Source organism: Neopsephotus bourkii, unplaced genomic scaffold (assembly GCF_033783945.1).
Source record: "Neopsephotus bourkii isolate Nb327-2 ecotype Australia unplaced genomic scaffold, CSIRO-AGI_Nbou_v1 NB_1637, whole genome shotgun sequence".
Classification (NCBI taxonomy): domain Eukaryota; kingdom Metazoa; phylum Chordata; class Aves; order Psittaciformes; family Psittacidae; genus Neopsephotus; species Neopsephotus bourkii.
Window position 1 is genome coordinate 8149999 of NW_026902112.1, and position 14539 is coordinate 8164537.

At 41.8% G+C, this 14539-nt stretch overlaps 1 protein-coding gene across 4 annotated transcripts in view; it reads right to left on the bottom strand.

The window, feature by feature from the left end:
- The window catches only part of COL22A1 (collagen type XXII alpha 1 chain), a 221721-nt gene that overhangs the window by 111521 nt on the left and 95661 nt on the right, over positions 1–14539 (bottom strand). For all 4 annotated transcript variants that reach the window (XR_009728580.1, XM_061374148.1, XM_061374149.1 and 1 more), the window contains 2 exons: positions 12954–13007; positions 12135–12170 (listed from right to left, as the gene is read on the bottom strand). Coding sequence is in view for 3 of the 4 variants with exons in the window: in XM_061374148.1 (XP_061230132.1) it covers positions 12135–12170; positions 12954–13007 (90 nt within the window). In the remaining variant the exon portion in view is untranslated. The remainder of the gene's footprint in view (positions 1–12134; positions 12171–12953; positions 13008–14539) is intronic.

Here is a 14539-nt window from a genome sequence, read left to right on the forward strand (position 1 = left end):
ATCACTGGACTTTTCCTTTAGCATATACAGCATACAGAAGATAGATCATTCTAGCTTGATTTTATACATATATTTGTCTTCCAAACTGGCCTACATCTATCACAAAAGTGCCACTTTTTCTAATTCTAAAATTAAATACAATACTTTTAGCCCTGACACGAAATATCAATAAAGAGTCTTTGGGAGACCTTCAGAAACCTGCCAAGCAGAACCCCATGAATCACTCACCCAACACATTGACAACTGTGTAAACTGGGGGATCTATACCAATGGTAGGAGACAAAACAGAGGTGAAGAGAAACAGAATGAAATGGGTAGGATGAAATGGAAACAGAGCAAAATGGAACCATGCAGTGTTACCCCTTCGTCATTAACAAACCCCTCTGTCTTTTGTTAATTAACATCACAGCATCCCTGTGAAAGAAGAAGGAAGTTACAGCAACTAATAATTGCTTTCATCTCATGAGGTTGATGAGTCAGAGGTGTAACTGAGCAGAAGACATATGGAAGTCACAGAGTCTAGGACAAAGATAGATATAAACTAACTCCAGATTGCTTCTGTCCTAGGTCAGTGCTTAAGAAGTTTATCCATTCCCGCTCCTGGCTCTTTGGCCTGCTTTTAACTTGGAAACCTGACATTCACAAAGAATGAACCGGAAGACCACAAGTAAGTGACCTACTGCTGATCCATGGTTACGCACTAAACTGTTCGCAGTTTGAGGAGAAAAAGAGAGGAGGACAAAAGAGGTGTCTCCACTTGAATGTGATCTTCAGGCTCAAGTGTCTGAGAGCACTTCCAAAAGACTGCATTGTCTGGAAGGATGTAGTATCTTCCTTTTCTAGGTTTTTCTATTCAGGATCTTAAGGAGGCTGAAATGAAAGATTGCACAACTTTGTCTCCAGCAGCCATGAAAAATAAATATTTATTTGACAAATATTATAAGTTTGGGGTTTATCTTATTTTTCAAAATGGCAAAGACAAAGGCTTCATTAAAAGGCAGGGAGAGTCTGTAAATTAACTGAGAGGAAGAGCTGCAGTGGATATAGGTCACCCAGCTCTATCTTCAAAAGCTGCTGACCAGACAGGCAGCACAAATGACTGCCATTCTCAAAGATACAGGATTCTATTAGCTTAATGATGCTAAAACCCTATTAATATCTTGGCAAATTTCACACCAAACTGGCATTATCTTCTGCTTCCACAAGAAATGAGACATTCATCTCATCTTGGAGTTCATTTTAGTTTATTCTAAGAAATGAAGAAAATCTTCTCTGCTTGGTATCTGTATCATATTCTGATGTAATAAACAGAAAGTTCATGTGCAAATGATAGAGCAGAGTCAGTAGAAGTCAGAAGTTAGGCTCATCTATCAAGGAAACCCAGCTGCTTAAATGAAAATTACCACCTTTTTTGTATTGCAAACATATCAAAGATTTTATTCAATTCATTGTATAGAAGCCAAACGTTCTCAAAAGTTACTTCCCCGTGAGAAATTCAAGAGACTTCACTTTGTCTTTAAGGGATGTCTCTGAACCATTAAACGTTATCATGAACATCATGGACTACCATGAGATCGAAGAGTCCTTCTGACCTTTCATCATATGATCCTAGTTATTGTTCTTCTGGTGAGAACAGGTGCATCATTTTTCATGGATACCAACAGAGAACTTCCTATGAAGAACCTTTGCACTAAAATATGTAGATTTACAGCTATGTAGCAGATAATCTGACACATGGTCACCCATAAGCTTGGCACTGCAGGAAATACGATGAATCAGAGTTTACTGATTTGGTACACAGGTATACCCTGATCAAAGTCACTGTAGAGTTCAAACAGCCTGGAAACATCCTTAAAACTTCAAAGCTGCCATTCGCATCCCAAATCCTGTTCATCAGTGTCATATTAGCTGCACCCCTGCTGCAACACTCCACTTACTATATAGGGAATTGCTGAAAGACTGGGGTGGCCAGACACTTTTGACAACTATTTAACTGCTGGTTCATCTATAATCAAGCCTGCCCCAAGTGGAGTACTTGAAGAAAACATCTACCTCTGCAACAGGAAGAGCACAGAAGAGTACAAGGGGAAGTTTAGAATTTGTTCAACATCTACAAGAGCTCAATCAGTTTCTGAAATGTTCAAATTAAGAAATAGCAAATGGTTTGAAGACCTAATTATGACTGAACATAATCAATGGGAGGTAAAAGATAACTGGAATCAGCTGATACCATAATCCCACCACTACACAGAAAAATAACCTGAGAAATAAACTGCACTACAGCAGGCTGTATGCTCAGAAGCAGGACCAGTAATTACTGGAATTCCAATTTTTCTTATTTGTGTGGTTGAGGCAAGAGGTTTCTCAATTAAAGATGCATTTGTCAGATGCTTTGAAATGTGAAAAACATAATAGCTTTGCTCCGAAAACTTCCTTGTGTCAAAATACAAGCTGATGTTCGCTGCTCATCTGCCACTGCTCAGGATCAGATAGCTTTCCAAGTGCTACAGGAGAAGCATTCATTGGAGTAGAAAAATAACTCAGTCATGTATCATGACAGTGATTAATTGATATCTTTACATCTATAAATAGCACATAAAATAGTTTTGTTGCTGTGGATGATTTGTCACGTACTGGTTGGTATTTTGCCTTGCAAGAAAAACCTATTAATTCCTTTTGCTTTGCCCTGAGAAGTTCCTGATGCAGTCTACACACATCCTTCAATTGCAGTAGTTCCAAGAAGAGCACATTATGGCAGAGGAGCTCTGTGTCAGAGCACTCCAAACTCCAGTATCAGCCTGCTCTTAACTGCTGCTGATGATATTCCACATTCACCCCTTAGCTGCCTCATGGAAGTATGTATTTTCCTCAAGATTAACCACACCATCTAGTCCATGATTTCCCCCCTCCTTGCAGAGCTCATTTCTTTCAATCTTCCCTGCTGGTTAAATCTGCAAAATCGATGATCATTCTTCTCATTTCTCTCTGCATTGAGCAACATCTCTCCACATCACTCTCTGAACGTCATGCCCAAACTGGAAACAGCATCTTGCCTTAAGTCTTATTGTCACCTACTTATAACCTGCAGTGATACACCTCTGTTGACTGCCAAACATACCTGATACTGTTCAGTCAAATCTTTCCTAAAATTATAACTTGTTTTGGTCCAATAAGACACATTAGTTTATAACATGATGCTGCTCCCCAGGTCTTTTTCATCTCAGAGTACCTTACAGAGGTCATGCACATTCTTCCCATTTTACCTGAGGTAAAAGAAAGGGAAAAGCTAAGGCCAAGATCCCTTGTGGAGCAAATGATACAGAGCCCGAAAGACAAAACGAGTCTCCAGAGCCCCAAACATATTCACACCACCAGATGTATTAGATTCTCTTGAAATAACAACCACTAACAGTCCATGCACCATTTCACCAGGAAAGCAAACATTTACCATGAAAAATACCCCACATTTTTCTCATCTGGCACTTGCTACTGTGTGCATGTTCATTACCCAGCGGGGTCTGAGACATAAATCATTATCTTTCTGTCAGGGCCAGAGAAAACAGGACTTGAGAGACATAAAATCTCCAGATAGTCGTTAAGAAAAAGGATGAGACACCCTAAAGGGGAAACTAAAGATGTCCAGGGTTGTACTTGGGCTAGAAAAGAACACTGTGAAACATGGTGCTGCCATGGGCTCACCTGCACCTTCAGAGAGCCCATGGACAAGGAACCTGCACTTTTTCAGCCATGAACATGGAGACTCAGCCTGGCAACAACTTTGAACAGTGAAAAGGGGAAAATCTGGCTACTTAACTAGATAGATGTGAAAACATGTACCAGGAAGAGGAGCAGGGAACACTTCAGATGCCTTTGACAGACTGGTGATAGCAGCTTGCTTAGTGTAATGCTTCAACTCCCCATGATTCTTTAGGCTATGAGATCGACTTCCAGACTATTAGGAAGGCTTTTCCATTTTCTAGATAACAGGCAGCTAATCCATACCTATCCACTGCAATATTGCTCTCAGGAGCATCCCGCATTCAAACAACAGTTATCAATGACAGAATCAGGCAATCTATTTTGCCACCCCAAAGCTCTATCAGAAGCAGCATGAAGTTGGCAATATTTTCTCCCAGGCTTCCTTTCCACACTGCCAGTGGATCTTGGCAGAGAACTTGTCTAAAGAAACAAGTGCTGGACACTTTGCAAACTTGTGGTTGCCAGTAGATGTCATTATATACCAGCAATGAACCTGCCAGCCAGGGACCAATGCTGAGAAGAGTAATGTTTTCTGAGTTTATATATGGAAAAAAAACCCAAGTTGCTAGTATTCTTGCACTGCTGAGAATTGAGCTGTCACGATGCCCAATTAGTATGCGATCTGTTTTCGAGCTGTTTATTACAATCTGCAGCTGTTATTCTGGGTCACAGAAAACTACCAAATTTATCTAAAAACCTTTAATTATTGTTAAGAAAAAAGAACTCTGTCAAACCAAGGTTATTTAACTGTGCAGAACGTACTTTAACTACAGTTAAAAGGACTCAAAAATACTCAACACGCAGACCAAAATTGCCTGCATACATAGGAAGATTCAAAACATACTCCGAGCAGTAAGGCAGACACTAATACTACTACACTTCACCTTTTAATCAGAAGATTCATTAAAGAAACCACAGATACAAATGACTCCAGTGAGCTGCATGACAGCTTTATAAAGCAGATGAAGTGTTATTATACAGATGTTCAAGTGCTGGACTGAGAGGTTAAGTGCTGAGTGGCCTTAACCAGATAAAGTCAGTAGATAAGAATTGGTCCTGAGAGAGATGATTCCCAGCACAATCAGAATTAAAACCCCATAGATATTGAACTTCCACTTTTCATTGCCTGGTGAGTTTGAGCTACGTTCACATTATTCTTCTATTCAGCAATGAAGTAAGAAGATCTGAGTGCTAAGGAGGCAAAGTTTCCATAGCCACTGTCTCCAAGGAACACAAATTTGTGGGCAGTTGGGGTTTTGTTTTGTTTTCAGATGTAAAACCCAATAGTATCTCAGTAGTATATCTAAGCTTGGAGTTGTTTCCCCATCTTCTTACTGTCAAGGTGTGCTCACTGAATGCGCACTGCCTGACATTGTGGATGGTGATGCGCAATGTCTCCTGCTGCCTAGCTCCTTCCTTAGGCTCTCAGAGACACCCTTCAGCTCACTAGACTGGGTGGCATCTAATAGGTTTGGGATTTAGTGACAATGTCTGAGTAGCCCAAACAAGGCCTATAACCTCACAGGAGCACCTTCCCAGGGCCAGGCTTAAAGCTGCAGCAGTGGAAAGGCCACGCACATCATCTTTTGCAGCCAGTACAGTTTGATTTGGAAGCTGCAGGAATAAGGATGAATTCTGGTTCATGCAATCACAGGCTCCACATTGTTTAAGGACTAAGAGATCACATCCTGCTTCTAGAAGTTCAGATGATTGAAGCCATTTTCAAGCTCTCACCTTGAGCTTGAAGCTTGGCAATATACCCTGCTAATCCTGACTCGGAGTCACTTTTCTGGCTTCGAGTTAAACTTCTTTCGTCAACGGACATGTCTGGTGTTGGGCTCTCAGCTGAACCTGGCTACCACCATTGACCCATCCTGCTCTCTTGCTGGGTTGTTATGGGATAAGCCCTGGCTCGTGAGGTCCCTGTGCTGTCAATCACAGTATTGCTCACAGCTGTATCTCCCTCAGGGTGCATGCTGACACTCAGGGACCTCACTCTCAAACATTATTACAGCTCCAAGTGTCTGAAATACCACTTCCAGACTGAGTCTCACCTGCAACCAAGTCCCAAGATCCATCACTTCAAAACACCCAAGCAAAAGCTTTCATTTGCTGTCAATCCAGCACAGAGCAGACAACACTAGCTCTGCCTGTGGCACCTTTTGTAGGCAGAACTGCATTCATTTATTGTGCCCCAAGTTACTGGATGCTCGCCAGCCCCGACCCAGAGGCACTGCACTCCTGCTAATTTGGAAAGCCCTGCTGACAGCACAGCACTGGTGTAAAGAAGTTGCCTGGATTTCAGGTCAGACCTTTCTTATATTCAGCTCAGGGCAAAGACAGGGAGCACAGGGACCTGTGTGGATAGACTGTGTCTAAAGGGGTAGATATTCACAGCTTTTCCAGAAGCCCTAAAAATGGCAATAACTCCATTAGGAAGACAAGTGAGAGAAGGGGAAGCAAAGCCTTTGTTTGAAGGATCTAGCAGGCAAGGTACACAAAGTCTGGAGGGAAAGAGGTTCTCCAGCTCCATTTTACAGGAACAAAGACTGGCTGCTTTGCCCAAAGTCAGAAAATCTGCTAGAGACAAGTTTTAATCCTGGTCTCCTGCAGCCTTAACTACCTGCCTGCTTTGCTTTTCTATGCTTGGTCTTGCAGTAACCGCATCTCTAATAAACCAAGCCACATCTGAGGCTTTAGCCTCATTAGAAATCCTATGATAAACCTTCTGCATTTTTATCAGAGCAAGTCATTACCAAGGAAAAAAAACCAAACAAAACATTGTTAGGAGAATATAGACTTAATCGACTAAAGTTGGTTTTGTGATTATTAGCATGAAGGGAAGCAGACAGAGCACAAAGGGAAAGCTTGGATACTCTAGGAAACACATTAGTCTGGGAGGTCCCAGTGTAAACCACAATGAAACCTTCATTCACCATCTCTGCTGAAGGTGGGTGCTCCTGGTTAGAGTTTTGTCCTCCGACAGATTTGGTTCCTGTGGAAAATTACAGTAGTGATCACTTGACCCAATGTTTCATGGCGCTTTTCTTGTGTTTTCCACTCTTCTTCTAAAGCTATAGACACTGTTGGTCCAAGCTGAGGGGACTATGGAAACTTCTGTCCCCTTCTGGGCAATGAGCATGTTAGGAACCCAAGAATCCCAGAATCAGCTAGGTTAGAAAAGACCTCTAAGATTGTCAAGTCCAAACGTCTGCCAGCAGTCAGGACAAAGGTCCAGAGGTCCAGCTGCCTCTTATCCCATCTGCAGCAGTGGTCTTAAGAGAGGCTTCTCTAGCCTACTGTCCCGCTATCACAGATAGTCCCAGCTATCACAGATTACAGTCTGCAGAGACTCACACTCTGAAGCACGGTTAATGTCTTTGTACTAGATGTTTACAGTTGTCTCTCTTTAATTAACTTACGTGCACTTTTGTAAGCACTTTTTGTAACCTCCAGAGCTGACTGCAATGAAGAGCTCAAATATCAACTGTATGAAAAGCAACTTCATTTTGTTCATTTTAAACTTGCCAGCAGCTAGTTTGATTTGCTTCCCCTTAGCTTTTACAAAAGAATGAACAATGAGAAATACTTTCCTACTGATATCTCCATACCTCTCAAAATTTGACACATTTTCATCATATCCTCTCCAAAGTCATCTCTTTTCCAAGCACTTTCTATCTGGAGAGACTTCTCCCTACCATTGACCTTTAGGATTTCTCACCAAGAGTGCTTAATACTCTGTACTTTGCAAGACATGGGTGTCAGTTTTAGAAAGCCTCTAAGTTAAACTCTGCACAGAGGCATTAGAAGGGCAGGCTGGCTCATGATGTGGATGGCTGTGCCCCAGGAATGCAGACCTCATGCACTGCTGAACCTTCCTTGTCATACGTGATTTCCCTGACTTCGGCCAAGTCACTGAAACACCATTATGCTTGAATCACATCCAGAAACACTCTACAGGTGTTCCTTCTGCCCTCACTCCTCTCCTGCTCCTCTTGGATCAACAGAGGTTTGAAGATTTGAGTTATAACCCTTGCAAGACAAGGCCATCTGATATCTATTTGAATAACCTACAGAATAAAGCCAAAACATTGCTCTTCATAGTGATCATATTATAGAATTGGATATTTGCCTATGTATAATAATCAATTTATTAACATATGGGCTTGTAAAACAAGTGAATGACCGCACAGTAAAGAAATACAGATTTGTAAGCAGAAATATGACAGACTACATCTAATACCACAGGGATTAAACACTATGTCATGGTTTAACCCCAGCCAGCAAGTATGTACCATGCAGTCACTCACTGCTGCCCCCCACCATGGTGGGATGAGGAGGAGAATTGGAAAAAAGGGAAAAACCTATGAACTGAGATAAGAACAGTTTAATACAGGAAATAAAGTAATGGCAGTGTTCAAAGCCAGGCTGGACAGAGCCTTGGGTGGCATGGTTTAGTGGGGGATTGGAACTGGATGATCTTAAGATCCTTTCCAACCCCAACTATTCTATGGTTCTATAATAGCAATGAAACGGCTGGAAGGGTGTAAACCCCAAGGAAAATATACAAGAACCCCCCAAGTGATGCACAATACAATTGCTTCCCACCCACTGACCAACACCCAGCCTGACCCGAGCAGAGATCCATCCCTTCTGGGTGACTCCCCCCAATTTCTATACATGATGTGCTGTGGTATGGAATACCCCTATGGCTGGTTTGGGTCAGGTGTTCTGTCTCTGTTTCCTCATGGCTTCCCATGCCCCTCCTCCTCACTGTCAGAGCATGAGACTGAAAAGTCCTTGATCAGCGCAAACATTACTTAGCAACAACTGAAACATTGGTGTATTATCAGCATTGTTCTCATGCTAAAGCCAAAACTCAGCACTGCACCAGCTACTAGGAATAAAATTAACTCTATCCCAGCTGGATAGAAGTTACCAGGAGACATGACCAGGGCTGAAAGATGCTAGTCAACAGTGGAAAGTTAAGAATCAGGACAGAGCACTGGCAGCTGAATCACACCTACCCAGGAAACCCACTTGAGAGCAGTTCACAAGAGCACCTGAAGATGCATTATTTTATTGTCATGTTTTTCTGTCTAAGCACTATTACTTGGTATGTGCATATACATTTCTGTATGTAAAAAAGCATTGTCTACCAGGCTGAGATACTTAAGCCTGAACAGAACATCCTCAGCTGCTGCTTGAGTTTCCTGTGAATTTCCTGGCTTTCAAAGTCACGTAAGACCTCACATCAACATGAATTAGGCTTTTAGCCACAGCTGCTGTTATCTTTTGGTTTAGCATTAAAGATGTGCTTGGCATGGCATGTATGCTAATACAAACATCATTCTGGCTTTAACTTAGTGATGTAACTGAGGTAATGGCCTGGAGAAGCAAGGCCAGTGTCTGCTGTCCTCCTGGAAAAGCACAGGGTTTGCCCTCTAACAAATGCCTCACACCTGACATTACTGCCCTACACACAACTTGGCAACAGCATGATACTGCAGGTGTTAGGCACTAGCATAGCTGGAAAACAGTGATATAATAAGGGGAATATTTTCATCTTGTCATCTCAATCTTTTCAAAGGTGAGGTAACTTCATTCTATCAACACTTCGGATGTGAGCCTTAAGATAGATAGCAGTCCACAGCACATGCACAGTAATAACTGGACAGGCTGCGGTTGTTTGACATCCACTGTCTCTGATCCAGTTGCCTAGCACTGGCCCATACCCATAAAAATGAAGGAGACATAAAACTGTCACAGCCAGAGTGGAAAATAAGAATTCGTGCTCATGCAGCCATTGTAGCGCAGAAGGCAAATAAACAGGGGCCATGTGAGTCCTTTCTTTCAGGTGTTCTCCTGTCTAGGAAGGGTTTCATTCCACAGTCTTTCCTCTCTTTTTCAGGAGTATAGGTGGCAATTAGCATTGCAAGCACCTGCATCCTCATTCATGGCTCTGGCTACTTCCTCCTCGCAGGCACTTCTGATGCCAAGACATCAACATGGAATTCTGCCCCTATACGCAACAGTGATCCATTATATGCATACCACCTCCATGGCTGATCTCCCCCAGTTACAGTCCTACCCCTTTCTGCTGCTGAAGGCTCACCTTTGCACCTGAAGGCTGACCCTGAAGGTGATCTTTTGTGTTTGGGGAAAAAATTATACACATAGGCACGTCACCAAGGACAGCAGTTTTGGGCACATCAGTATAAGGACACCAAACTAATAGACTGTGTCCAGAGGAGGGTGACCAAAATGGTGAAAGCCCTTAAGGACAAGACTTAGGAGGATCAGCTGAGGTCACTTGTTTGTTCAGCTTGCAGAACAGTAGGCTGAGGGGTGACCCCATCACAGTCTACATCTTCCTCAAGAAAGGCAGTGGAGAGAGGTGTTTATCTCCCTCTGGTGACCAGTGACAGGACATGAGGAAGTGGAATGAAGCTTCTGAATGAAGTTCAGATTAGATGTTAGGAAAACATTTTCCACTGAAAGTGTGGTCAGGCATTGAAACAGGCTCCCCAGGGAACTTGTCATGCACCAAGCCTGTCAGAGTTCAAGAAGCATCTGGACGATGCTCTTAGTCATATGGTTTAGTTTTAGGCTGCCCTGTGAGAAGCAGGGAGTGGGACTCAATGATCCTTATGGGTCCCTTCCAACTTGAGACATTCTATGATTCTGTATCTACAGGGACCCTTTTTAACCAAGCCAGCAATGTACAGCTGATATATCCTTTCTCTTTATCAGCCACTGGGCAGACACCAGGCACAAACACACTGGGTATCAAATACACAGATGTTGCCTCGGCTGGCAGAAGTACCAAATAAACTACACAAGCTGGCCATAAACTCAGGGATCTCCATGCCTACACATTCATTTGGGACAGTAAATGTTGTTTGGCTATCTCAGTCAAAGAAGTTCTACACATACTGTGGGGTCCTTTTATATTTCCCCCTCCAGTCGAGACTTGCAGATGTATTTTTCTAGGCACAACAAAAATACAGATGAAGTGATGTTTTCCAACACTTTTCTGCAGAGATCAAAACATAAGAAAACAAGAACTTGCTTCAACTGCAGCACAACTCATACTGTAAACACTGTGCTTTCCATCAGACTGACTCTCACCACCTGCTAAACATAAGCTGGTTTCCAAAGGCTGAGTTCTGAGCCCCAGAGGCTAAACAGTGGCTGTCAGCGAGAGGTCTGCAGGAAGATGGATGCAGAAGTGTGCACTTTATAGCCCCCATGTCTCTAGCCTGGCTCAATAATAGTTCCTGCCATGAGCAACCCTCATTTAGATTGTAATTTCACAGGATGCATTATCACTATGTGCAATCAATATATCATGATCATAGAAAGAACAAATGAGAAGATGCAATGGCGATAAGTGCCATGTTCTCGCTAGCACAGCACTCTTCCTATCAGACCACAATCCTATATAATTTTAAATTCCCTGAGCAAATCGGTAGCCATAGACCCTTAAAAACAGCTCCAGATGCTGAATCCCATTTTCAGCATGAATCATGACTTCTTCCTCAATACATCCATCTATCTCCCAGACCCTCATGTCAATCTTTATCCATTATTTCCCACAACTTGAAAACTCATTTTGATAAGGAAAACACCTACAACCAGGTGTGATATGAAGCTACAGAGAAGAAGAGCTCCTTCTCCTCTGCATTCTAGGTCTTCAGCCTCATTTTGTTGTGGGGAATGGGAAGTTTACAGCCAGAATTGCCTGGAAACCAATTTTTTAATGCAAATTAATCTACTTATGGTACTTGTTTTGTATTATTGACCATCATTGAAAAGGTTTTCCAAGACAGATAATCTAGCCATTTTCAATGGTTAGTCTGTATCCTCAGTTTTAACCTCCAAGTCTTATTACTTCCTACCTAGTGTTTACAGTAAGATATTCTGGCATTTGTCCTTCAGGTCACTAATTAAAATATCCAATCAAAAGAAACAGTGTGGCAGTCTCCTCATGACCCAGATTTAATCCTCTTGAAAATTCAATAAACTCAACATTATACTTTCCCTTTGTTTTCCATCCTTCTAGCCAGCTGCTTTACTGCATTATCCTCCACAAACTTACTGCTGCTTACACAAGCAACGATTATTATTTCCACTTGATAGCATTTTAAATAGCCAATGCACAAAGGAAACTCAAGGAACACAAAGGGGACAAGCAATGGACACTCAGAATCTTATCTGAAGGAGGAGACATAACACAATCAAAAAGTTCCCCACAGAGATCCAACTGTATCACTTCTCTTGCACCCTGTGCACTCCAAAAGCAACCTGTGAGCTATGGAAGGCAACAGCAATCAACTCTAATTTAATTAGTGCAATGAAGGATTAGATCTTACCTTTTCTCCTTTTTCTCCTCTGCCATAGACTCTACCCTAGAAATGAAAGAAGGAAAAAGGTATGTCAAAGGACATTGTAAATATGTATTTCACCTTTTCCTTGTTATATATCTGAAATACATCTATCCCTTCATATATATCACATCTTTCTCTATATCTATCTATACATACATACAAGTCACAGGATAGCTACTACAGGGAAAGTAATTTTCTTTGGGCATAATTCCTTAGTAATAATTCAGTGACAAATTAAAATAGTAAACCTATCCCCACTTCTCCTGCTGCAGTCAGAAATACATCTTATTTTTTATTCAGGGCAGAGTCTGACATTACAGTTCCAAAATCAAAGATGCCAACAATCCTCATGAGAATGATTTTTACATAGGGTTAAAGATTTTCTCACCTAAAACCTCAGCCTGACATTTGCATTAATTGCAGCTGAGGAAAGCTCTGCCTTGGTCATCTGAATGTAAAACAGTTGAGAGATTTGCATCTTCGTTGTGTTCAGTTGCCTCACACTGTCCCCATTAGATGTACAGCTGTTATAATCAAGTACACCCAAGCAACATATTTTAATTAGAAGGCCAGCACCAAGTCAGTTACCAACTTTATTCAGGGATGAGCCCATTTATTCCATCCTGCTCCAAGAAATCACAGCGGGTGCCAGAAAGATTAGCTTCCCCCTGGGATTAAGGCCCAGCAGAAGAAACATATTCCACAGTGTACATTGACAGGGTGAGCAAGTTCTCACCATAAAGGACAAAAAACTACTTGCATTTCCATCTTGTTATGTAAAATCATTCTGTATTTCTTACTTACTGACTCTCCTTTTTCTCCTCTGAGCCCAGGAAGCCCTTGGGTGCCACTTTCTCCCTTGAAAAAGAAAGGATGTTAATACCACAGATTTGATTTAATTCATTTCTTTCTCGACAGGCATAGAAATAACAAGTGAGATTTCCTCTTACAGCTTCCTTTTGGACTTGTAATGTTTGTATTTTGTGGCCAGCTTTGCATTGTTTTGGGAAGCAATGCAACAAGTGTTTGACTGAGATTAAGGGTGCTTCTTATCCCACCACTCTCTACAGCCAAAATTTCAGCTCCTACCATGAGGTTTAGTGTTCCTCATTGCATTTATACTGAACTGAATGTGCAAGTTCTCAAACTGATTTTATAACCTATTTTTCATTTAAAAATACTGCTAGAAGACTTCAGAGTGTATTGGTAAGGCAGAGAGCTTTCTCTTGGGAGGTACTTCACTAGGTCTTACTTTCTATTAAGCCACGAAGAACTAGGAAAGTTGGTTTGCATGAGACCTAAAGAGCACACACCTAAAATATGGGGAAAATAAGCCAGTCAATATGTCAAGATTTTTAGACCTATTAAAAATATCAAACCCTATTGTTTTCATTCATGGTAGACTTCATAATCAGCTAAATCCTGCCTTCTGATACAGGAGTGTGCAGCACACACACTGTTACTTCCCTTGCTGGCTCCAATGAAAGAGAGGGAAGGGAACACACATGAAAAGACAGCTGAAAACATACAGATTATGATAAGTAGATGAATGAAAACTGGAGAAGTAAATACATAGGGAGGAAAGGAGAAAATGGTTAATCAAAACCCCACCAAAACCTTTTCTTCACTTGTCTCCTAAAAAGGACAGGGGTGAAAGGGATAAAAAACCCTCCAAGCCGATGCATAATTACATAAATATTCATCAGGTACAGAGCTAAAAGTGATGTCAAAAACAGCAAACACAGAGAAAATACCTGCAAATCATTTTCACATATTTCTCTGCAGTCACAAAGCTGGAAGGACCAGCTGAGCATAGGACCATTACTAAAATGAGTTTAAGGCTATGTGTGGAGTTGACACCAGCTCCTTCAATTCCACTAGCACTGGGAGCTGCTGGAGAGCAGAGGGCTCTGGCCTCACATCTCTACCTAGTTCCTGCCAGATTCTCACCCAAAAGGTACATACCAGCAGTACACTGTGCTGAGCTCCCCATCCATCACTGACAAATACATCTTCACCTATTTGTGTCTCTCGCTGCCTTTTGCTTGTAGGGAGTTTAGACACTTCAGTATAGACTGGCATCAAGCTCAAAATGTCTTCGACCTGAAGCAGCACCCTCCAGTGCTACAGCAGCAAGAGGTCCAATGACCTCTGCGCTCCCAAGATCTCAGAGTAGGATTTAATTTGTGGCTCTATTTGATTTATTCTGATCTATGCCCCCCCAAATGTGTTTAGCTGAAACCAGAAACTGAAACATTTGTCAGGATCACGCTTTCTTTCCCCAGGTGAGGATAGGCTTCTGAAAGCACAGGAAATATGAAAGTTTCTTTCTTTAACTTTTATCTCTTTTTTTTTTGCCAAAAGAAAGAAACCTCACAGAACAAGCTGCA